This window comes from Hippocampus comes, unplaced genomic scaffold, assembly GCF_001891065.2.
Source record: "Hippocampus comes isolate QL1 unplaced genomic scaffold, H_comes_QL1_v1.1 scaffold51, whole genome shotgun sequence".
Classification (NCBI taxonomy): Eukaryota; Metazoa; Chordata; class Actinopteri; order Syngnathiformes; family Syngnathidae; genus Hippocampus; species Hippocampus comes.
In genome coordinates this window covers 135,864-160,718 of record NW_017805497.1, presented here as the reverse complement: position 1 = coordinate 160,718, position 24,855 = coordinate 135,864, and the positions used below count along the sequence as shown (strand labels likewise).

At 41.9% G+C, this 24,855-nt stretch overlaps 2 protein-coding genes across 4 annotated transcripts; both read right to left on the bottom strand.

Moving 5' to 3' along the window:
• Positions 1-4,713: 4,713 nt before the first annotated feature.
• On the bottom strand, positions 4,714-13,253 carry melk (maternal embryonic leucine zipper kinase). 3 transcript variants are annotated; one of them, XM_019876829.1, is made up of 18 exons: positions 13,052-13,253; positions 12,783-12,882; positions 12,617-12,702; positions 12,007-12,123; positions 11,776-11,919; positions 11,613-11,681; positions 11,230-11,322; positions 10,944-11,042; positions 10,420-10,488; positions 10,221-10,319; positions 9,808-9,894; positions 8,292-8,423; positions 8,054-8,212; positions 7,430-7,700; positions 5,752-5,848; positions 5,508-5,664; positions 5,329-5,432; positions 4,714-5,244 (listed from the first exon to the last, which is right to left on the bottom strand). In XM_019876829.1, the coding sequence occupies exons 2-18, from the start codon at positions 12,859-12,861 to the stop codon at positions 5,067-5,069; spliced, it is 2,040 nt and encodes a 679-aa protein (XP_019732388.1). In that variant the 5' UTR covers positions 12,862-12,882; positions 13,052-13,253; the 3' UTR covers positions 4,714-5,066. The 3 variants fall into 3 exon arrangements, with proteins under 3 accessions (XP_019732388.1, XP_019732386.1, XP_019732389.1); XM_019876827.1 differs by having other exon boundaries at positions 12,783-12,879; XM_019876830.1 differs by lacking the exon at positions 13,052-13,253 and having other exon boundaries at positions 12,783-12,898.
• Positions 13,254-14,091: 838 nt separating this feature from the next.
• Positions 14,092-24,837, bottom strand: ptpn9b (protein tyrosine phosphatase non-receptor type 9b). Its single transcript, XM_019876617.1, has 13 exons — positions 24,720-24,837; positions 22,322-22,465; positions 22,088-22,177; positions 21,839-21,963; positions 21,625-21,730; positions 20,666-20,776; positions 19,001-19,896; positions 17,759-17,855; positions 17,592-17,661; positions 17,399-17,477; positions 17,163-17,313; positions 16,401-16,608; positions 14,092-16,255 (listed from the first exon to the last, which is right to left on the bottom strand). The coding sequence occupies exons 1-13, from the start codon at positions 24,750-24,752 to the stop codon at positions 16,032-16,034; spliced, it is 2,334 nt and encodes a 777-aa protein (XP_019732176.1). The 5' UTR covers positions 24,753-24,837; the 3' UTR covers positions 14,092-16,031.
• Between the last annotated feature and the right edge of the window lie 18 nt (positions 24,838-24,855).

The window sequence follows — 24,855 nt, the reverse complement described above, 5'->3', positions numbered from 1 at the left end:
GTGTGGAAGCTGTCAGTGGTGAAGAAGAGGAAGCGATGTGAGGCCTCGAAGTGTTAACCTTGTCTGTTACTCCTTCCAAGGAATGCTTTGACAGTCTAAATGCACAAACTGGACAAGGTCTTTCCTCTTCGTTTTCCTTTACTTCCTGGGAAATAGGCACAATTGCAGCCTCGCGTATGTCATATTTGCCAGGCCATTGTTTTATAACAGCCTGCACCATTACATTCGATGAGAAATCATTAACCTTTGCTGTGTCAGCGACCGAACGCTAATTGCTAGCCGGACAGAGGCAGAGGTGTTAGCATGTTAGCTGCGAGGGGGCTAATAGCTGCCTGGGTTTGGAGTCGAACAAAAATTTAGCATTGCGAAATGTGTGAAAAGTGTGACCAATCAACACCAAAATTCATGTGCACATTCCTACTCTTGTCCTCTTCAACACGCTGTAAAAATCTATCAATCGGCGCAATATTTTCAATCTTGTGGAAGTGACAATGGCTTTTCATCATCGGAGCTCACATTTAACGTCAATAAAATCCCAAATATTGTAACGATCGCTTTTATATTTTCAAAGGTTGAAGAGAACACGAATAGAACTGTGCATATGAATTTTGGCGACTATTAGTGATTATTTTCAGACACTAGGTGACAACAGAACATGCCCAAGCAAGTCAGGAAACAATATTGCGATGCTTGCCTCCTTCCTTCACAAACATAGTCAGGCTGGGATGAAAAAAGAGCACATGCCACATCCATAAACAATGGACATCATTAAAATGTACAGAATGTAGTCATTAAAAAAATGCATTTTATTAATCTTTCACAGGGGGGGGCGGGATTTGAATGCGGAATCATTTTTACATCGAAACCTATTAAGTACCAATGTTGAGCCCAATCAAGTGTCTCTTTAATATTCCCAACTTGAGCTGCACCTGCACAATTTCATAAGAGCTCAATACTGCTCGGTCATAGTGTCTCTCGACTCTTCTCCTCCTTCTCCTTCTCCTACGGGCCATCGGAGAGACAATTACAAACAACCCGGCATCCATTTATCGTCAACAATTAATCTACATCAGCGCAGGCCTCCTTCATAAACGAACGCGGGAACACAGAGGAGAGGGAATGCGAGCGCAATGAAGTCGAGTCAACAGCGAGAGCGAAAGGGGATGGCTGACAGCACAATTAGGCTTTTTAATTCTCTGCTTGAATGGGCCGGTCCAGTCTTTATGCTAATTAGAAGGCCACGGACATGTCATAAATCTCTATGATCCAGCCTCATTTCCCCCTCTGTCTGTCTCTTTCAGACACAAAGTTCACTCATTACTTTTTATGTCGGGGCTGCGTGGCTGCTGTGTAAATATACTGGGTCGAAAATTGATTTTTGCCACTTTGAATTAAGCCAATAGTCTGCAACATCTCCACGGTAGTTTCTCTGGCCGTTAACTCGCTTTATTAGTTTTTCAGCTTGTGTTTTGTATGCACACAAACAAAACAACACTTGAGTAGAGGGGGGAAAAAAAATCCCCTTGTTCTTATTTCCTCACGTCTGTTCATCTCCATATGACAGACAAGGCTAATGATGAGAAAGCAGGGAAACAAACCGCACATAATTGGGGGTGAATGAAAAAGATCTATCAGTGGACAACGGGTGGCTTTAGATTTTCACCCTCATTCAAGCCAGGCCTGTTGCAGAACCAATTTAAACAGAGAGTGTATGGATCTAATAAATCAAATTGTATGCTGATTAAATAAGCCAAGCGAAAAGTAGGAATGAGGTGTTTTTAATGCACATTTGTTTTAAAAAAAAAGCATCTTAGGTTTGTTTGACAAAACCAAAGATTGTCAGTCGTCTCTTCTCATGGTGTTTGACCTTCTCATGACCGACATCAGCGGGCTGCTGAGTGAGCGTCCAAATGGCCACGCACCCCAACAAAGCCACGTGCAGCAGATAGAGGCCCGCGCACACACAGGTGAGGAGCGCCGATATGAAGAGGCTGAGCACGCACACGGGCGTCGCCACCAGCAGCAACGCTGAGTGACGAAGGGCACTGAAGACCAGCGGTGGGATGGAAAGGACCAGTCTGACCAGAGTGGACATCAAGTTGGAGTACAGAGACAGTGGAGACAAGAGGAGGGAGACCACTGTCTCACTCATTGATGCTCCCTACAGGGAAAACCAAATTCACTTCCAACCAGGGCTTTGGCAATTCATCAAAATTGAATCATGACTTTGATTTTGGCTTCTCACAATTATAAAAACATTAGGATCAGAAAAAAAAAAATGCACGGTGCCACACCAGGGATAGTGGGTGCTACAGCCCTGTCAGAAATTTGTATTGCCCCCCCCCTTACCCCATTCAGCCACCCCAGAAATGTATTTGTTTGAGTTTAAAAACATTAAAAAGTTTACCAGTAACCACTCTGTTCCAATACAATTCTTGTTCCCATGTTTGGACTTCAAAACAGAAATGTTAGCCTTCTAGATTGTTTTTTGTGTGTATTTATGCCATAATCAAAAAATTTGAAACAAATAAAGGCTTGAAATAATTCACCTTGTGTGTGATGAACTAATATACAGTAAACGTTTCACATTTTGAAAGTAATTTTTGAAATAAATGGACTTTCCTGATAGATATTTACATTTTCCGGGATCCACCTGTTGATTACCATATCACAAAGCATTTTATCCTCGCTGGAAAAAAAAAAACAACACAAATTACTGACAACGTGAGTAACAAGTTAACGTTGACTTTTAGCCCTTCAGTGTCCACCTTAAAAAAAAAAAAAAGTTGCATAACTCTTTATTCAGGTCACTACAGAAAAAAAAAACACAAATTACTGACAACGTGAGTAACTAGTTAACGTTGACTTTTATCCCTTCAGTGTCCGCCTAAAAAAAAATAATAAGTTACGTAACTCTTCATGCAGCTCACTACAGAGGTGTTATTTGGAGTTGGCTACATGTTTTGAGTAGATTAAACTGACATGGTAACACATAGAGGCTGAAATCTGATGGGACCAAAAAAAAAATCATAATAATAATAATCCAACATCCACATTTGAACATATTTGAATCAGTCAAGCCCTGCTACAAAAATAAAGAATATAGACTGTTGTGAATATATTAAGACATAAACAAACCTGATGTAAACAAATGAATATATGTAGAGTAAATGTAAGTCAGTATAGACTGTTGTGAATATATTAAGACATAAACAAACATGATGTAAATAAATGAATATAAGTAAATGTAAGTCAGCGCTTCTGATAGTGCTGGAGCAGAGAAGGCCTTGCTGGCCCTGACTGATCACCACTGTGACCAAATTGAGTTTGACACTCCTGTACTACACTATCATTGGACCAGAGTGTGCACGAGACAGCCTGTGAACCATTCACAACATATGAAGTTTTCCCCAGACACCATGTTGATGCACGCATGAAACATTTGTTGCCACAAAGCTCAATCCAGATCACATAGCAGGCCAAATTTTTTTTTTACGTACCTCACATGGAGTTGCATGCACGGCGCTGTTGGAAATCCAGGCCTTGTGCAGCCCTGTCCTCGCCCACAAAAGAACAACAATAAGTCTCAAAACAGCAGTGTTAAATATTACTCATTCAAGAAAAAAAAACTACTCTCGACTTACACAAGAAGAGCACAATGAGAGCCACTGCCAGCAGAAGTCTCATCTTTCTCCAACACTCACACCTGCAAACAATTTGACTTTCAACTCAAGGCCGGAACATGTAGAATGATTTCAGCTTGCAGAATCTCTCTGTGGCCTTTCACATTCCTCACATTTAATCTTCTTAGGTGGCAAAATAAAAAACAAGTTGCAAAACAGATGGCAGGCTTGGAATTAGAGCGTCACCTGTCTGTATGGAGCAACAGTGACAGAATACTGAAATGATTTTTTTTCCCTTTGTTTTTATTTTATTTATTCTTTTTTTTTTTTTTTTTTTTTACCTCTCACAAAATTCCTGAATAAGTGATTTGTTTCGGTTGAAAGTTTTAGTGTTTAAATATACAGTCATGCCTCGTTTATCGCGGGGGTTACGTTCCAAAAAGAACCAGTGGTAAGTGAAATCCGTGAAGTCGTGAACTTTATTTTTTTACAGTTATTATACAATACTTAACCATATATACAATGAAATCAAAGACCAAAACCTGTTTTAAGGCCCAATTACAACAAAAACAAACGTTTTCAACAAATAACTATAATAGTTTTTGGAAATACTGTACTGTACTGTCGACACACGGCGCCGCCGGCGCGTTCTGATTTAAAGGGTTAAAAGCATTAAAAAAAATACACGAAAATAATCCGTGAAACAGCGAAGCCGCGGAAAGTGAACCGCGTTAGAGCGAGGGATCACTGTACACTGTTTAATTCTCTTTTCCGGGTAAGTTCACTTCAAATCGTAGTGACAGGCTGCTTGATGTGAGCACAATTTGCCTTTTATTTGCATAACTGTGTCGTTCGTTTTCTTTGCAATATGTGATAGTCTCCTATTTCTTGACAGCAAAATGAGAACAGCAGCTAAGCAATACTTTAAAGTTAAGTGTTTGGAGGGGGTGGGAGGGGTAAAACTATTTTCTGAAAAGCTTTAATATGATTTCTCCATCATTGATTTTGATTTATCACATGTTGGACTGGAACATGATCACCCGTAATATGCGGCCATATTTCCTATTGTTTAATTATTTGAGAAATGGGCTCAATTTAGATGCAGAAACCATTTATTTTGCTCCCTTTACATTGTCACAAACATGCCAGACAAACATTGATTCACAAAACAAACATCGTTGTAAAGACACATTAAAAAAAAAAAAAGACAACTAAGTTGTGCTTTCTTTATGCGACAAAATCAACCAGATTTAGAGGTCAAAACATTCCTATATCCAGATTAAAAATCTGTACAGTAAATACAGTTTATACATGATTTGTTTGTGAACTGACAAGAAATAAAACAAAATTTTGATATGGGGGGGTAGAATTGACTGTACATGATGTAATGTGTAATGGTAGTTTTCAGGCTTGCTGGTATTAAAAATCAGTGACTTGTAAAACTCAGATGCTGGATGTGGACAGGATGTCCTCCACCAGGTGCTTGTAGACCCAAGCATCTCCTTTTAGTCGCTGACGTCGCACGCCGACCACTTCCGGCCTGTGCAGCAGGCACACCTCTAACTCAAAGGCCATGGTCACCTTGCCAAAGTCATCCCAGGTCCTGCACTTCACCGTATAGCTGGACAAAAGGAAAATAACTAAGTTTCTCGATGTTGCATTCATATTCAGGGTGACGAGGGAGGCAGGGGCAGATATTTCTTACCCTTTCTGTCTGAAGTCAACATTTTTCTCAGGCAGGACGGAGAGAATCTGGTTCAGCACCTGGTCCGGGTTGGTCTGCCCTGTCAGGGTGACGTTGTACTGAGCCTGCGGGGAGGTGAAACACGCAGTCAGAAAAGGCACAAACGGAACAAGCGTGTTCATTCAGGAGCGCGTGCGTGCCTTGATCTTGCGCGGGTTGTCTCGCAACGCTCGTCTCTTGCTGGGGGTGAGCATGGTGATCACCTTGTCCAGGCCCCTCTCCAGGGAGCCAAACACTCGCCCTCCCCTTCGCTTCTTTCCACTGTCTCCGCTGCCGGCCATGTCCAAAGAACGAGACCTGTGGAAGAAGACGTAGACAAAAACTTTAACAGATGGTGTCGGTCTTCCCCCCCCCCCCCCCACCCCTTGCACTGGTGTGACTTGCCTTCTTTCAGGACTAAAGGCGAAGATCTCGATGTTGGTGGACTCTTTGGTGTCTGCTACTCTCCTCTTATGTGGCTCTTTAGAACCACTGCCTTCAGCTACAGCACACAGACACACACACACACCTGACCTGAATGAAACGTCACCACCCTAGGATCAACTTTGTAACAACAACAATGACATACATGGATGCCCCAATCACATTTTTTTTTTGTCAGTCAACTGATTTTGAGGATCTGAGTCCCGATCTAATACCTTGACAATGTGTGAAGGAGAGGAGAGAGAGGGGGGGAAAGAACAAAAAAAAAAAAAAAAAGCGGATCTAAATTGTCGTTTTTTCCCCCTCACAAAACTATCCCAACATGACATCCTTTATATGGCTAGCGGAGCAGTGAAACCAAGTAAAACATTTCAATCTTTGTGGGGAGATTGGGCACGTGAGTTCTTCAGGAGCCGTATTTTGGTGGTGTGGGGACATCAGTTATTCAGGTGGCGTATTAAATTAGTTGTGTTAAAACGCAGCTCGATCCTTTCCAACAAGTGAAATAGTCAATTTGCACAAACTGCAGGTTGCCCATTGCACTGTCTCCACATTCCACTTTAAAATATTTCCATACTGCAGACGTTATCATTGTTACATGACGCTAGCTTCATGTTAGTATCCGGCGACAATGACCACAACGTTCCCCCACTGGCTGCGTTTACTGACACCGTTTCCGGCTGTGTTGCGTACTATAAAATCTAGTATACAGTGACTTTTGGATTCAAAGTTCCACCAAGTTGATGCAGTACATAAGAGTTGTGATGTGAGCAGCCAGAACTCTGGAGTGAGGTGGTTAAAAAAAAAAAAAAAAAGGAAAAAAAAGTGGAGACGGACACAATATCCGCAATCAGATTCGCCTTGGCACATAATTAAGGCTGTAATGATCCGCCATTTCTATTAGCGTCCATCATTTCAGCCAATAGAATTAGCGTCATGATAAGCCGAGCAGCCAGTTGACAGTGGGAAGTGCGTGCGGCCACTTTCAAAAGCTTAATGACGGGGAAAATCATAGAAACAGAAAAAGCTACAAGGAGAAAAAAATCCACCACCACCACCCCCCACCCCCAAAATAAGGCTATTACCACAAGACAATTTATTTGCAAATGTTCACTATGTGGTTTGAGGTGCTGTTATGATTAGAGAAACAAGACGACAAATGTATTAATAGAAAGAAACAAAAACACTGGACGGGCAAAAGTAACGGGACAAACTACCACCCGATGCACTGTCAAATTTGGGACGCGCTTGGAACGACTTTCGACTTTTTGGAGTGTGTCGACAGGAATCTTTGAACTATTCATCCAAGTAACACTGACATTAGATCTGAGAACAGGCCGGCTGGCTAATCTCTCCTCTAGTTCATCCCCAAATGTTTGATGGAGTTGGACTCTCAAACTCTTCCACCAAAGTCACCGAAGCATGCCTTTATGGATTTTGCTTTGTGCATGCACATACAAAATAAAAGACCTTCCCCAAAGTCCTTCCACAAAGCTGGAAGCGAAAAACCACTTGCACAATGTTTAAAATTGGCTTTCAGGTGAAATTTATGGATGAACCCAAAATGCATTCGAAACTTTGCAGAGTAATTCGATCTCCTTGGAGCTTATTAGGCAAAATAAGAGAGTCGTATTCCAACCTTTTGGTGTGCTTCTGGTGCCACTGGACACATTTTGATTGGGTGTGGTCAACACGTTCTTGAGGCGTGTGTTCTTGTTGGAGTTAGGAGTGCGAGGTGGAGGCTGTGCAAAGATCTCCACGGCTTTCTCCTGCTGAGCTACATTCTCTTTGTTCTCACTGGCTTGTTGCTGCTCTTTGCGCCTCCTCTCTTGGTGGTGCTGACCTGTCACTTGACCTCTGTCAGGCGGCGGGCTTCGACCATATCGTTTCTCGACCGGCGATGCCACCCTCTGTAGAAATACATTTTATAGTCGAATATTTCTCCGGTAAAGCATAATAGACGCACTTGTCTCTACTAGGGCTGAACATTTACTCAAATTCAAATCGACATCGCAATGTCATAGAAAGCTATTTAAAAAATGCAGACGCTGCACTTTGGAGGGAAAAAAATGTAAAATATTTCCCATCATTTTTAAAAAAAAATACATGCATATTTATATACAGTAATTTCAAGTTGAGTGCTGAAGATGTGCAGTCGACATAACATATTGAATAAACGCAGCAGCAATATTGAGGGGTAAAAATAAATCGCAATTAGATTATTTTTCAAAATCATTCAGCGTTAGTCCCTACTTGAACCAACCTTGTCGTCCATAATTCGTATTGTCCTTTCGCGCACCCCTTGAGGTGTATGACGTGAGACGGGTACCCACGGACAATCATCGATGTAGTCTGAGCAAAGATCCAATGAATCCAGAATTACAGCTTCGTCGTCGTCGGCAAAGTGAAGAGATTTATTAGCCTGGAAAAGGGACAATTTCTTTTAGTGGCTGAGGACAAGACATTGAACTGGAAAGGCATGCTGGGAGTCGCAGTTGGACCTGTAATCGGCCATGTAGTGGAGAGCAGGCATCCTCTGTGATGTGGGGCTCCACGTGGAGGCGCACTGGCTTGCCTCTCTGCTTCTTTGACAGCAGTAGCAAGTATGTGGCTGTGATGTGGTCGTAGTGCCACTGCACATATGACACCTCATTTAAATCACTGTACTGGAGGTCGAGTTAATTGTACAGTAACTGTGAGAGTTTTCTCAATGACTGCATGGGTTATGACGTAGTGAGAGGGTTGAAGAAAACATGTTCTGGTTTGGCTCGTATTTACGAATAATTTTCATCAAGAAAAGTGCTACCTCGACTTGACCCGACTCACAAGAGAGATAGGAGTCGTCCGTCTGTCAATTTTTTTGTGTGGTTTTGGACGCAAAACAGTTTTGAGTTGTAGGCGCTCCCTCTGGTGGCAGCCAACTTCACAACACGCCACAGTTTGGCAGATACGTAGTGAACAATTATTTAAAAAAAAAAAAAAAATTTTTTTAAAAAAAAGTGTCCAAGCGTTTGCTTCACGCCGATTTACTTTTTTGTTACCCCCAATTAAAGTTGACCTTAAAACTAAATATAAAATAAAGACAATTGATTGCGCAGTGTGTATTTAACCAAACCAGCAAGTCGCTTGCTTAATGCCAAGTTCAAAACGTCATGAAAGACGTCAGAGATGAGTTAAATGTAAACAACTCATATATGAACACAAGTGTTAGTAGCACATGCAGATAGAGCATAAAACAATACACAAAGGCATATATTCATCGTAAAAAACAAACAAAATTGCAGCTGAGGCAGTCTTCTGTTTCAATATCAAGTGCGTACAGTACCTGTATATCTGTATCATACTGCCCTCTCGTGGCCAAACAATTACCATGATGCACACAATTCTTTACATTCTATTTAATTACACTATTATGATATGGTTTTTATAATGTGCAATACCGTTAAGTGCTATTTTATTGTATTAAAAACCATGTAGCAAGCATTTTTATTGTCCACCGGAATGGATTAATTACATGTCCATCCAGTTTACTTGGTAAACATGATTTATGTGGAATGGGTCAGGTCATCGAAAGAATTAAACTTGTGAGGAAAGGCACCACAGTAATCTAAAAACAATAGTTAAAAGAACTACCATGATCATTACAGTGTGAAGAGGTGAACTGTCATATAGTAATGCTGAATTCGTGTGATGTCATGCGTGGTGACATTGTTCAACGTCTGATGTTTTAGACACGAAATTTCCCGCAAGGTTTTGGGCAAATTACGAAGAGAGAAGTTCTACTGGATCTGTATTTGAAATATAATCAGGACATATAGATCTCCATAGTTGCAGCGGCAAATGTAAAATGAAGATCAATTATGGTTGGGAGTTGTGGTGTAGTTCAAATGCGTGATCAAGATAAATGGCAGAATGTTGGCTTTTTTGTTTTTGTGTTATTTCCTATGTTTTCCCATGGTTGACACATTCTCCAAGTTGGGTTCTGATGCAAAAAAAAAAAAAAAAAGTGTCACATACCTCTTTTACAAGAGCTGTGGTGCTTTCTCTGGAACGCTTCATATTAACTGCCATTTCAGTGATGCAGTCCTCGTCTATGTGACCCAGCTACAAAATAAACACTGGTTTGGTTGAACAGCACCGTGAGCACAAACAAGTTAAACTTTGATTCGATGGAAGTTATGCAACTTGCGTGTTTTTATAGTATAAGTATGTTATTATATGTTCTGTTCTACTGTATTATTATTTAATGTTAGATGCTCCGAAAAGCTCTTTGTTACAGCTGTAACTGTTGTAAAAGTGCTCTATTAATAAAGGATTGTGTTGCATTTAACTCGCTGAGCTTTCGTTAAATTAAACCTATTGGCTACTTTGTGTTGCAAATATGCTTTATGTATACGTTAATAGATGCACATATTGATTTGTTAGTGTACCGGCTGCCTGCTGCACCACTCCACAGGGCTGTTGTGGTCTTTCATTACCCAAGGGTGCTCAAGTAGCTGCTGCACTTCCAGACGCAACTTGGGGTCCACCTAAAGGACAAAAAAAAATTGTAACGACAACTCAATGATTTCACTGACAATATGTGGCTTTAAAACTTTGTTTTCCGCATTATGATACATGTAATCATACCTGCATCATTTGGTTGAGCAGGAGGATGCTTCCTGGGGATAGCCATGAGGGGTTATCATACTTTCCTCTCTGAAAGTACATGTGCCATATACATACATTAGGGCGCAGTAATAAACTTGAAATACTAACATCTGGATGTCCGCTTTTTTTTCTGGATAAGCGCTTATAGATAATGTCCAGGCATCTCCAAGCCGTCGTCAAAGTCTTGTGCTGACTTTGACGACTCCCCTTCACAGGATAATGAATAAGCATCAGTTGGAGACCTCAATCACAGGAAAGAGTAAAAGGCATCGTTCCCCCCCCCCCCCCCCCCAAATGGTTTCAAAGCATTCACACTTGGGGATGACGTCACATATGCTGGCATCTTATTGCACTTGCGTGCAGCATAACAACTAAATGCTGCTTCACCATGTTTGCTTTTTACACTCCTCTAACCTAACTATCCACAAGTTTTTCAGTCAAAGTATGGTCAACTTTTGCGGAAAAAAATTAAAATTATGAAACAATGAAAATTTAGCTCTTACAGTAATTTTCCTATAGAGCACCACGCAGCTGTCATCATCAAAGGGCAGATAACCACATAGCAGAGCGAACAGCAGCACGCCCATACTCCACACATCAGCCTGGAACATAGTATTGTGTGTTTGAAATCATTAATTCCTACTTCCGGGCACCAAGACAAGGTAAATCTACAGGAAAACCGAGTTTTTATGATTAGTGGGAGACCATTCAGATTCCGGACATTTATTTAGGACAAGCTTGTATGAGAAGACACCCCCCCCCCCCAAAAAAAAGCTGTGAAGCACTTACCTCTGAGCCAATATACGCTTTTCCCTGGATGAGCTCAGGAGCAGCATAAGCCGGACTTCCACAACACGTCATCAACTCATAACCAAGGCCTCCCTGTGACACACGATCACACGTTACACAAAATGCTGCATCTACTGAACATACATCCAAAACAAGAATTCTGTCTTTCCAAAGTCTTGATTGACACAGGCAGAGAGGTCTTAAGTTAACACGATGCTTACTGTGGATATAATTTGCTGTGGTATATAACTCCACTGCATCAACTGTGCGCGACTATAAACTTATATATATAATTTTACCTCTGAGACAGTGGCAGTCAAAACTAAGCATTATTAGCGATCTTGTATTGGATCTCACACTAAAGTGTTGACAAATTGAAGTACCTTCGGTTTGGCACATAAGCCAAAATCTATGAGCTTCAAGTTGTGGTCTCCATCTATCAACAGGTTCTCCTAATGTTTATAAAGACAGCAGATGATGAGATTTGCATTTCAAAAGGACACATGAACAACTTCTAAATCCTCCACTCATGCTCACTGGTTTTACCGGTTTAAGATCCCTGTGTGCGTAACCCTGGCTGTGAACGTAGGCCATTGCAGACACAATTTGTCTGAAAAACACTCTTGTCTCCTCTTCTGACAGCCGGTCCTTTGCTATAATGTAGTCAAACAACTCCCCTCCGGGACAGTACTGCAAGAGATACAGATAAGGGGACGGACAGGCATAGAAGACAAATGCACAGCTGCAGTTTATCGACTTCCCCGTCTGTCTGCTCACCTCAAGTATCATGAAGATCTGTGTGGGGGACTCAATGACTTGGTAGAGACGGCAGATGTGCTGATGACTGAGGTTCTTCATTGCCTCGATCTCCACTTTCACTCGAGGAAGATCTTCCTAGGTAATTATGTAAACCGGTTTTAGCTAACACTTTCATCTTTGACGTGTCGTACAGGAAATAACCGCTGAGCTGTCCCACATATATGCCTCACCAATCGTATAAACGGGTATATTGGTCAAAAGCCTTTGGACATTTGCTTTAGGATGAATACTTTGTTGTATTTAATCCAGTTTGATATGCGTCTAAAAATGACCAGTTATACAAATACGGAATACAAACAGAACAAACAGAACTTCCTTCATGATTTAATATAATGGTTTTAAAGGTGGACAGGTAAAAAAACACAGTGTAGCCAATCTCAACCAAAAATAATTCATTGACTCACCGATCATTCTCACGTTCTCATGTTTTAAATGTCATAAAACGTATTCGATTACAAATTGTATTCTGTTTATTTTATAAATCTGTGCTATGTGTAGCTGCTATAGCCCCTAAATTTTTAAACAGTATTCCCATTCTTAATAATACATTTGTATCTGAAAGACTCACCGCAAGATCCTTCTTGTTCATGATCTTAATGGCCACCTTCTCTCCTGTTAGTTTGTGACGACCCAGCTTCACTTTAGCGAATCCCCCTGGAAAAAGAAAAATACACATTTAAATGTCAAAATGGTACAAGAAAACGTCGGGATAGTTTGTGCGTTCAACATATTACCTGAGCCGATAGTCTCATAAACCTCGTAGTGCTTGTGAAGCTCTTCGGCCCCGCGGGGCTCGGTCCTCTCCACGGGCATTCTGCCTGCTTCAGCCGACTGCTGGACACAACACCAGCCATGAACACATCCACTTAATCTCAAGATGTGAAAAGCCTGACATAATAAACAGTAAATCGCTAAATTTATACGACCGCTAACGCCGATTCATAGCTCGCCAATTATGTGTTCACTTAACAAGGATACGACCAGCAAAAGCAATGTGACTTACGTTACGAAAAAGCTCACGTCTGTATCAATGACGTTTCTTTCCGTCACCAGAATATGAGGCGATGCGTAAAACGAAAATGCTAAATCCGTCAGCAAACCATTGAAGTAGAGTGGTTACTGCCAGCTTGGAATGTTTTGTCAGCCCAATTTGAATTTCGCACGTTAAACGTCAACTTCCTGCTTCCGCTTTGGCTCCCGACCGCCCTCGAGTGGTCAAATGCGCTACTGTCGCAATTATTATGAGCTCTGGAATTCCGTGAAAATGCTTCCATACAATTCTCGAGAGAGAGAGAGATGGAGATAGTACGGCGATAAAGTGATTGCCGCTTTTTGCATGTTCTCACCCCGTGCTGTGTAAAAAATAATCTTGTATTGAATACAAAATTACAAATTCATCTTCATAAATCCACAGCTTCTTTTCCTCTCTTGTCAGAATTGAACTGGTCGAACACTTCAAAAGTAATTTTCCAAATCGGTTTGGAGTTTTAAAAAGAGGAGGAAAAAGGCATTTTCCCCACATGACATCACAATGTGTACTATGTTGTTTGTTATTTTTTAACATTACTTTGGACCAGTCACTTGATGTTCTTTGTGTGCATACTTGATATCCGAGTATTACAAGGTTCTTTTTGGTTCTCTAGAGATAAAAAAAAGGTTAAGTTTCAGCAGAAGATACACAAATTCAAGCACCAAGTTTAACAAGAATGTTTTCCCAAACTATATTACTTTACAATTGTCTTTGAGGCAAACATTGTATATGTAGAGGCTTGAACTACATTTAGATTATGAACAGCTCCCAACCACATTTACAGAAAACCCTCTTTGCAGGTTACTTGTATCTTCGAATGAATTACATCCATAGATAATCATGTAGTAGACTAAATGTGATTATATGCAATAAAAAGTTATGGCAGCCACATATGCAGGTGTTTTGAATTGTGTATCAGTATAAATAAAATTTCTACACTATCTATCAGGTTGTTTTTTGTTTAGTTTTGTTTTTTTACCCGGTCAGTAAGCGATCACTCGAGCGTTGTATACTTTCCAGATAGTGATAGCATTGCTTTAATGGGCCAGCCAGGCGTACAGGGTGTAAAAAAGCCAACATTCAATCACAAGATATACACGAGAACAGTAAAACAAGGATGACACATGATCTTGTTTTTATGCACACCTCATGTGACAACTTAAAAATATGGAAAATCCAAACCCTAGCACGCTCTTGCGCTTGCTACCTCCAGCAAGACGTTTGTCATGACACGTGCTCGTTAGACTCTTTGCGTGTATCGGTGGATATGTGGCTGCATTGGGAGGTCCATGCTGAAATGCATGAAAAGGTGAGCCTTGGCCTTTGGCATTGAGGGGTCCAAATACACAAAGATGAATGAAATAGCAGCCCGTTAAAACATTCAAGACTCTTGTGTTCATGCTAACAAATCAATCAATTTCCAGACACACAGCATAAACTTTTTGTTCCATTACCGCTCTTTTCTTGGCCAGACTATAATATATTGTCAAACAACCCTCCTCCTAAAAAAATACACCAGAAAGCATTTGAACAATCAGCGATTCTCTGAGTCAGTTCTGAAAATACCATGGGAGGGTATTCTCCAACACACACCACAAAAAAAATAATTATATATATATAGTTCAAAGTCTGATTTGTTCAGCTGATCGGATGATTCTGCTGTGGTGGCATAGCAAACATTCATTGACTTTGAACCTGTACTTTTTTCTTTTTTTACAAAGACATAAATATAGTAGGACAAAATACAGTGAAAATACAAAATAAAGATTTAGCTTGTATGATAATTTAAATGAAAAATGCAGTAACGGATATTAAAAGAAACCCCAAAATTGCCCCTGAGGTCAAATGATAAGAAGAACCAGAACTTTGTCCACTCAGGACTTTCCTATGACGGTACTCCTAAGCGGCAGCACTGAAGGCAAAAAAGTGTGCCGTGTCCTATGCAAGTGCACAAGCTTGGCTGTCATTATTACTATTTATCTTGTACTGTGACATGAAACAAAAAGAACAACCTGAAGGCACAATTATCTGAGGCAGAATATGTCTCAAGAGTAAGGAGGAATACTGGAAAGGGTAACGGAATAAGGAAGATTAAACAGGTAAAAGGTGAACTTTTAAGGTCAAATTACCTACTTTAAAATTGTCCAATCAAAGAAGAGTAAAAATGTCAAGACTTGCCATGACATCACTTTTAAAATAATTTTGTTGCTATTTATATAGCCTGTCTTACTAGATCGATGTACCTGTCCAGCTTTAAAACCATTATATTAAAACAAGGCATTTTTACACTTTTTCAAGAGGTTATTATGCACAACGATGTATAAATGTAGCTGTATGTTACAAGAATATACATGGTTTCAGTCTATAATATCTGAGTAAGGAGTACATCCAAGCATTCGGGGTGATGACTTTGGCTTTGGAAAGTTAGTCTACACATGCACACAATATGAAACACATGTAGAAAATGCACCATAGGAAGAACCAAAAACGTCATGGGACAAAAAGAACATCAAATAAAATTCTCAAATGGCTCACAAAATAATCTCTCACAACGTGTCTCACTCAAAAGCACCCCCCACTCCCCCCTGAAAAAGGAAATGGCAGTTTGAGGATGAAAAGAATATAAAGGTTTCGGTGGGTTCAAGTTTGCCATTCCTCATGTGCAAGTCAATAGAAAAATGCTACAAGGTTCTTGTCAATGGGACAAGTGCAGGGCAGGCAGAGCTCCCCCCGCCATTTGCCCTGGGGCTCTCCACACGTTTTCTTAGAGAGCTCTTCAGGTCGCCCTGCGTGTCCATTCACACGAGGGACACCCCCATCACATCAAGAGCCAAACCAAGACATCCACTTTGCTCTTTTGTCATAGAAGTTGCAGACGTCGCCCTCAATTTTCTACTGCCAAACGTTCCATGCTGACATGGGCTTAGGTCGACTTCCAGCCCCTTTGTGTCTCTCACTCGCTGTCGGTCTCTATGTCCGAGTCGGACCACTGCACCGGGCTCAGCTTGCCGCGGCGCATGGCATATTCGATGACCGCGGTGTAGCAGAAGTAGTACTGGTCCCACGTCTGGATGCTGAAAGCCCTCTGCGTGCGCATGCGCCGCACAGTCTGGTGGACGTCTACTGTGCCGATGTCCTCCAGCCGGGACAGGCAGATGTCCAGTGTGCAGAAGGTGCCTAAAGCCAGGAGGAATGCCAGCATAACGAGGAAATCAAAATCGGGATTAGATATCACAGAATAGATAATATTAAAAGACAAAAAAAAAAAACAAAAAAAAAAAAACACCAAGAGAATTTGACAAAACATCATATTTGCATTTACCTGTCCGGCCGATGCCCGCACTGCAGTGTACCACCACAGGAGGGCCCCCTGGAGGCCCCTTCCAACTGGAGCCCAGGCTCTGGACTGTGTCTAACCGCCTCTGAAGTACATGCTCGCGGAAGTCCAACATGGCCGACGCACTCTTGGGCACTCCGAAGTCCGGCCAGCTGACGTAGAGGTAGTGGCAAACATCCCGTCTCTCTCCAGACTTGACAGAGAGAGGATGATTAGACTCATGTTCTACAACATTAGAATAGATACCCTCCCGCTCACCTGCGACCGCGGCGTGGGGAAGCGCAACAGAAATTTGAACATTTTTGACAGAGCTCTTTTCAAGTCGACCACATGATTCATCAGTTGAGAGTGTGTGATGGAAGATTTGAGTTTGAACTGTGTCATGCTGTCTGCGTCTGCAACTATTACAATGGATGCTTTGTTTTATTCATTTTTTTTTTTTCTTTTTCCTGTGGGTTGGTGGGGGTGGGGGGCAGTTCTGATTACATCCATCACAAGTGCTTTTGGTAACATTTCAACCTTGAAAAGTACTTGCACTGAACTACTCAATATACCTATTACACAACCCCAGGTTATCAGATGTTTTAACTTGAATCGGTATTTTTCAGTCAGAAAACATCCCAGTTACTTGTAACATGTTCAGCGGAAACTGTTATGCCATCTAACCTTTCCACCGGATATGGCTTGAAGGTGTTTGGGGAAAAAAGTGGTGGAGGACTGCTCAGACTGCAGGTGGTAAGAACTCACTTGAGTATTATAGAGCTCCAGATGTGAGAGTTTGAAGTCGTGGAAGACCTGGATGTGGGTGTTCCTGATCAGGAAACACCCGTGTTGCTCTGTTCTGCCTTCCTCCAGTGGCCAATACTGACCACACTTGACACGTCCTCGCTCCACCACTCTGATACAGACAACATGTACATAGATGAGATGTCCTTACTCGGCCATGCACACGTTTTTGCAACTGTCACTTTAAAAGAATTCACCTCGTTGTCATAACAATGATAAGTACCATCTGCTCCCACACCATGCGCCAAAAGTCCCCAAATGTTTTGGGCAAAGGACCTAAGGAACAAAAATAGCAACCGATTTATTTGAAATAGAGCCAGGAGCAGCGAGTGTATACCGCATGGAGAATCTCATTAAAAACAATCAAGAGTAGGATTGTGTGCTTCTTACCCTGAGTAGCAATGTATGCCTTTCTCCTCTTGTAGCCATCCATGAAGCTTGCATTAATGTAATCTGAAGTCTGCAGGGCACACAGCAAAAGAGCTTGGTGTGACAGTCCTCTACGAGGCCTCCTGCACATGCATGCGACAGTCGGCTTCAGATGGATTTGTCATTACCTCGTCCTCATCATCACAGAGCTGGCAGAGTCGCACTCTGGACTGGTCCAGACACAGAACATCGCTGTAACGGTTCTTGAGCTGATTGGAGAGTTTCCTGGAAATGAACATACAAACGAAATGTCAACCAACTCGCAACAGGGAGTTTACTGAGCTGAGCTGCCCACACAGGATAATGAGGATGAACAGAAGTACTGGATAGGTGATCTTGACATATAAACCGCCGGGATTACATTTGCCAGGAAATAAGGATTTGTTAGCAAAACAATATGCGGGTGTCTCAAAAACAAGCTCAACAAAACAAATGTTTAATACAAATAAATATATTTGTAAATAAATGAACAATTTATTATATATACGGAATATAGTCATGTTACAATGTATCACCACCGTATACCTACGTCACCTTAAGAAATGTAATTTAAACAGTGCCAAGTGTTGATCCATTCATCCAATTTTTAATACTGCCTGTAAGGTTCAGCATCACAAGGAACTTGGAACTTATCTCAACTGATTTAGGGTGAGAGGCAGGTGATGCCCTGGAGTGAATTGTCAGTGAATCAAAGGGTTGTCCTAAATTTCAAAGCCAAACAAGTCAAGAACAGCGGCTGAATCTGAGTTCAGAGAAGGCGAGGTTTTTCTTCATGAGTGAGGATGAGGAAGACAAGTGTTCTATGGTGAACACTTGCTACTGCTAGAGAGAGTGGCATGTTTAAAAGTCACAGAAACATAAAAATTATTTTCCATTACACTCCTCCACATCAGGGTCCATTGTTTGCACCCTTGCTATATCCAAATTTAGTTGCATGCTTTTAGTTGCAGTGTAAATGTTGTGTAAATTAAACAACATTCGTAAAAGGCAGAGAAGGTCCCCACACCAGCAAGCTACAGTAATAGTTCTTGATTCACACAGAACACAATTTAGGCTTCACACTGAAGGGCATGATGCCCAATTTGGATTTGTGGTTAAATCCGGCTTTTTTATGTAGTCCTTCAAATGACAAAAACAAATGCAACTTCTAATGTGACCAGAATGCATTTGAGAAGACTCGTGTGCACAAAACATGACGTTAAGTGTTTAACCAAGTAGATATGGTTCTACGTGCAAGGACGTATATGTAATATATGTGTTGCTGTTCTGTGCATACTGTTAAAGAAGCAGTTGTTCTTATGAGGTTGATCGTTATTGTAACATGAATGAATAAAATCAGCAAAAATAAGCATCATCTGACGATATCTTACTTGGAATAGTCAAAGGTGCCTGCTGGTGGCTCCTTGCGAATCTCCTCATATTCTTGATAGATCCCTTTCTTCTTCTTCCTTTTCACATGATCCACCAGCTCGTGCATCGCCATGCCTCCCTGCTCCGGCATGTGAACTGACTCTTCCATGCAGCAATCCTCATCATCAGGACCCCATGACGAGGACAAGGGTGATGTCTGGGAGGCGGGTTGGTGGGGCGGTCGAGGCAAAGATTTCTGGGGCAACGGAGGCACACCCTCCTCTTCCTCACCCTCCTCATCCACTTCTTGAATACGCTCACTCAGAGGTCCGTGATCCGAGTCTATTGTTCTGCCATCCACTGCGTCTGTATCACCCTTGTGAGAGAGCGGCGTGTCAGGGGGTGTGTCTGACTGTGGGGGAGCTTGCCGTCCACGACCATTCATGTTCGAATTGGGATTCAAGCCACTGACGGCCATGTTGTTTCCACTCCCAGCTGATCCGTTCCAGTGTTGGTGGTTCCCCTGGAGCCTGTTTGCAGCAGAATGTGCGCTCAGCTTCGGATGACCCAGAGTCCTGCCCTCATCCACACCACAGTGGTTGTGAGGGTTCGCATTGCTGTCGTCGTAGAAGTTAGAGTTAGCCGCGGCTAGCTCAGAGCCCAGATGGGTACTTAAATGACCATGGGTCAGCGTTGCGCCAATGCTCGGTTCCTTGCACTCAAGGCTGTAAGAGCGCAGCAGGCTTCCCACGCAGTCGTGTGTGTCATGTACTTGTGTGTCTCCCTCCACAGTGTTTGCGTTTATGCAGGACTGGATCCAGGCCACATGGCTGTACTGGGATGTCCCGCCTAGGTTCTCAGGGAGGGAAGAGACTGGGATGTGACTGGCGAGCTCGTGAGCCTTCACTGTACACACCTGGAGGATGAAAAAGAAAAGGAAATACATTTCAATTGACCTATACAGTGAACCCCAACTCTACCGTGTTTCAGCATTCACACCCTTGTTCTAGTGTCCAGTGTTTTTTCCCGACACGGCCATGTTTTTTTATGGATTGTACAGCTTTTTGTGTCAATGCTGTATAAATGCTCCACAATAGTGAAAACATAAATATTGGTTAAAAAGTACTGTGAAAAAAGGTATGATGAAAATAAAATAAATACAATTTTGAAGCAGTATTGGGCTCTGATTGGCTGCTGGTAATAAGAAGCATTCTCGGGTCAAACGATGAATGCCCCCTTGTGTCCTAAGTCTTCCAAAGCTTAGTGAGCCTCAGACACAGAGGAAAATCCTGTCCACTCAGAACATAAAACTCTGCGATATGGTTTTGAGAGAATAGGGGGAGTTCCGCAGCTGCTGTCTTGACAACGCAAGATAACAATGTCAGTGTCGAGTCTTAACATACAGCAAACTAGTGGTAATCCACAGTACGCAGCACTTTTCAATACATTTGAAAATCTTTCTGCTTGTCCCATCAGGGATCGTCACAGTTAATCAATAGAGTGTTGTACAGTATTTTCTATTTGATATATTTTTCACTTGCTATTTTTTTTGTGATAATGTGTTTCAATTACAGCAGGGTGGAAGAGAATGGATGACTTCCAATAAACAGGGGTTCAATTCATAGCAAAAGATCAGGAGCTTTTTAAAAGATAAACTATGGCCTTCTTGGTGAAACCAGTCTTACCCGTTCTCTCAGCTTCTCACGCACGAAGAGGCGAAGGACTGCAAAAGGTGCTCGAAACCAAAGAGGCGAGGACACAATGAAGACACATTTTAAGCGAGCGGGAAACGCCCCCTAGAGGAAACAAACGGTAGGTAGCAAATCAGTGATCTTAATTAAAATAACACCAGTGATTCCCAACCTTTATAGAGCAGACAGACATATTTTTACATTGACAAAATCTCACAGCACACACAGGGCTCAAGACTGCCACTCAACTAGGACATTTAGCCCCTAAAATTTGAGACAGTGCAACTACATTTTTCATCTCAAATCGCTATACAAATACAGATGTATTGTACCTAATCGTGTGTGTGTGTGTGTGTGTGTGTGTGTGTGTGTGTGTGTGTGTGTGTGTGTGTGTGTGTGTGTGTGTGTGTGATGTTTTTTGTTGTTGTTGTTGTTGTTGTTGTTGTTGTTATTCTTGGACATTTTTTTGCTGCTGGCAAACATCTGCTCCACACTTCTGCCCATTTATCAACAAAAGAGTGAAAGTGGGTGGAAATCTGAATATTTACTACTACTAAGTCAATTTGTGATTCATGTGCAGCCCTTAAATTTTGTACTTGCACCCTAAAACTTCAGATTAGCGGCCAATGCGCTCCTCGTAAAAAAAACAAAGAAAAAAAGTTAGTCTGGTGCTATGACACCACCAAGCAAAAATGTCACGAAAAGTATAAGTGCGGACTTATTAAAGAACAATTTACTCAAATTTACACAAGGTGAAATCTAGGCTTGCTTAGATATTTACTTATTTATTTAAAAGAGAAACTGAGGTTTTAATTTTCAACTTTTCAAATAGAAATTTGATGATTTTCCAGGACCCACTTGAAGGTCTCTGATGGCACACTGCATTGCCGCAGCAAAGTGGTTGGGAATCACTGATCTGGACACAGTGCAAAACCAAATTCTTCATTACTTACCTTGAGCAAATTGAGAATCTTGACACAGAGATCATAGTCAAAATTCCCATAAGTGGAGTTGGTCATGTCATATATAAATATAAGTCCGTCTCTCTGAGTTTGAACACTGTGAAGAATCAAAAGACCATTTAGAAATCGACAACAGCTTCAAGATGGTGCACTAATTGTCAAGAAAAGGGGGAGTTTCAGGGCACAGTGGTTGGGTGTGCGTCACCTGTCTATGGCTTTATCAAGCTGATAAATGATGGCCTGCAGCACAGCTTTGTGAGTGGTCACATCTGGCCGATGAAGGCGAGCAGTGAAGAGTGCAAGCGCAGCACCGTTTGCGTCACGTCCAGGCTGGAGGGAACATCAAAAGAATAGGAGGCACACAGATAAATATTTTTGTTTGAAGATGGTAGGAATACAAATCTCTGTGCTGTGTAGATATACAGCAACTTTTCGGTAGGTCTCCACCACTCACCAGGACAGTGAATTTGCCACTGAGCAGCTCAGAACGGAGTGGCTCCTCGTCAGGGTTTATATTGATGATCCCCTCTTTGATTCTTGTGTTCTGATACGTTATGTTTGTGGCAGGAGAGAAGCATAATCTCATTAGTTTGCAGTTCAGGAGTAAATATTTGCCTGCTCGGTAGGATCTCACTGACAGCTGAAAAGGCTATTTCAGTGGTGTCCCCCACGCTGGACCCAGTTGTACCTTGTATGCTTGGAGGAGGTCGACGGCTCGGGAGACATCAAACTTGCGGGCCATAAGAAACTTAACAGCTGTGGGTTGGGAGACGAGCCCAGCGCATTGAAGCTGCTCCCTGCGACGCACCTCACTCAGGAACTCCTCCACAGCCTGGAACATGACACAGATAGAGAGGGATGGAAAAGAGACTTGTCTGTGGCTGTGTCTGTATATGCGCGTGTGTGTGCGCGTGTGTAGAATGTCGAAACGGAATAAGCAGAGGCTTGTCCAAACAGAGGGAAGACACCTGGGATCAAATTATGAAGTCTACCAGGGCCTTCAACTTTTTCTCTAATGAAGCTACAATACATTTTCATGCAATAATTAAGTCAGACGCAAATGCTGTGCTCCGTGGAACATGACATGGATGAAAGCAAGCAGCCACAACAGCCAACTGAGCTGCATCTGTCCTCAAATTTAGAACTAGTACAAGGAGGGCAATGACATACAACAATACTGCATTTTACTTTCACAAATTTCAGATAAGCCAAGAAACAAATGGGTCACATTGCAGATACAAGATTTATTTTACAGACGCAGCCAACCAACCATGCATGTTTTGATTCAGCAACAAAAGCACACTCCTTGGATTTTAACGTCAATCAATATTGTGGTGTTTTATAGTGCAACAATCAATACAGGTAATTATCATTACCTGGTATCCAGCACAAGACATTTTGCACATGCAAGTGTGCATCAAAGTGTCACTCCTTCGACATTGGTTTTGACCAAAAAGACGTGACCGTGTTACGTTTTAACCAGGTATTGAAGGAATTTAAGGTGTAAGTAAACTCCAACCAATTCAGTTTACATGGATAAAACAATACTGCATATAGTCAGCACAGTTATTGTAGTGCCTTTCACGCAGGTGGCACAAGATCAATTCCCAGCCAGTGCTCGTACACCCAGTCACTGCTGGTCCCAAACCCAGATTAAAAAAAAGAGGGTTGCAAGAAATAGGGCATGCAACATAAAAATGGTGTTGATGGGATGAGCAGAAGATCACAACGACACAAGTCACGTTGTACACACCATGGTTCAAATAGTAGTTTGGTACTTATCTTAAATTGGTCAAAACAGTTTATCATCATGGTGGGATTTCCTCAATTATGACAATTATCAGTTCAGAAATATTCACACGGCTTGTGCAATGTACACCTGTCTAGTATTTGTATCGATGGAATTACACATCTGACCTTGCTAACCTTGCTTCTTCCTTTACCAAATGTACAAATATGCTGAAGATGTTCTACCACTCTGTTATAGTCAGCTCCCTTGAGTGAGCGGTTGTGTGCTCTGGGGACAGCAAGATTCAAGAAAACCGTTGCTTCCCAACTGGATAAATTGATGAGGAAGGCGGGCTCTCTTGAGGGTACATAGTTGGACAGCCTGACATCTACTGCAGAAAGGAGGGTGTCGAATAATTGAGTGTTCATCATCGACAATCCACAGCAATCTGCTGTCAACATCTTGCACAGTGACCGTATTCAATCCTTTCAGATCATACCGGGATTATTTAATTTTATTTTTTCCCCTTGCATTTATAAAAAAAAAAAAAAAAGCATAGATAAAAAGCTGTATACCTTTTGATGACACGTTTAATAGTGTTCACGTCTTTATTGTTAGTAATTTGACATGCCCACTTGTTTAAAAATGTCGTGCTGTGCTGTTGATGACAGACCTTCTGTACTTGTAATACAGATACTGTATTGACAACAACATAATTGCTGAGAATAGGAAGAGTAAATTCTGAGAATTCTCGGAGGTAAATTATGACACAGCTTGACAGTAAGCGCTGGACGAAAAATTTACAAGACAGAATAACAACCCTGGAGAGTTTTCAGTATGACGACATTCTAAAACGAGCATCGCTCTGTGACAAGCCACACACTTATATTTTAAGAAAGACCAGCGTGCAAGTATTCCCTTGCTGCTTAAGAGTAGTTGTTACCATTTGCTCGGGGGCTAAATTGCATGTGGTCGCTAAATGCTAACCATAGCTTCACGGGCACTTTACGCCACGTTGATCGTAATATTGAAAAAAAAAGACGTATCTCCGTTAAACATGAACAACACTTGTAAAACACAGTGGGAAATTGATCGTTTGGGGGTGGGTAAATAAACAGCGGCAATCGCCCGCAGTTTGGGTTAGCCAACATTGCTCATGCTAACCGCTGTCAGGCACACCGGAGACAGTCGCCCTGAAGGAGGGTGCGTTCGAGTCATGGCAGCTTATTGCTACCCAGACCAGTCAGTGGCAGAGAATGTTACGGCAACTCCTCTGTGGTTGCTTTAATTAACTGTATCAAGTTGGACGGTACACACTGCATAAAATCAGGTGAAAACTTCGCCAAAAAACGCTTACCAGGTGCTCCTGAGTTGACAGGGCTTCCGCCATCTTGAAGCCTCAGCAACGTCGCAACGAGCAGAGGGCGGGGCATCGGGAGCACGCCCACCAGATGCCTGCTCACGCCCTTCTCCCTCTGACAGTCAAGTCCCGC

What these genes read in the sequence shown, in the direction of transcription:
- melk (XM_019876829.1), bottom strand. Translation starts at nt 12,861, where the DNA reads ATGCCCGTGGAGAGGACCGAGCCCCGCGGGGCCGAAGAGCTTCACAAG. An exon ending in TGCTCTATAGGAAAATTACT is followed by an intron (nt 10,489 to 10,943) that starts GTAAGAGCTAAA and finishes ATGTACTTTCAG; the next exon opens with AGAGGAAAGTATGATAACCC. An exon ending in ACAACCCGCGCAAGATCAAG is followed by an intron (nt 5,433 to 5,507) that starts GCACGCACGCGC and finishes ACCTCCCCGCAG; the next exon opens with GCTCAGTACAACGTCACCCT.
- ptpn9b (XM_019876617.1), bottom strand. Translation starts at nt 24,752, where the DNA reads ATGGCGGAAGCCCTGTCAACTCAGGAGCACCTG. An exon ending in ACCTCCTCCAAGCATACAAG is followed by an intron (nt 22,178 to 22,321) that starts GTACAACTGGGT and finishes ATAACGTATCAG; the next exon opens with AACACAAGAATCAAAGAGGG. An exon ending in TGCGGGCATCGGCCGGACAG is followed by an intron (nt 16,256 to 16,400) that starts GTAAATGCAAAT and finishes TCCTGGCTTTAG; the next exon opens with GCACCTTCTGCACACTGGAC.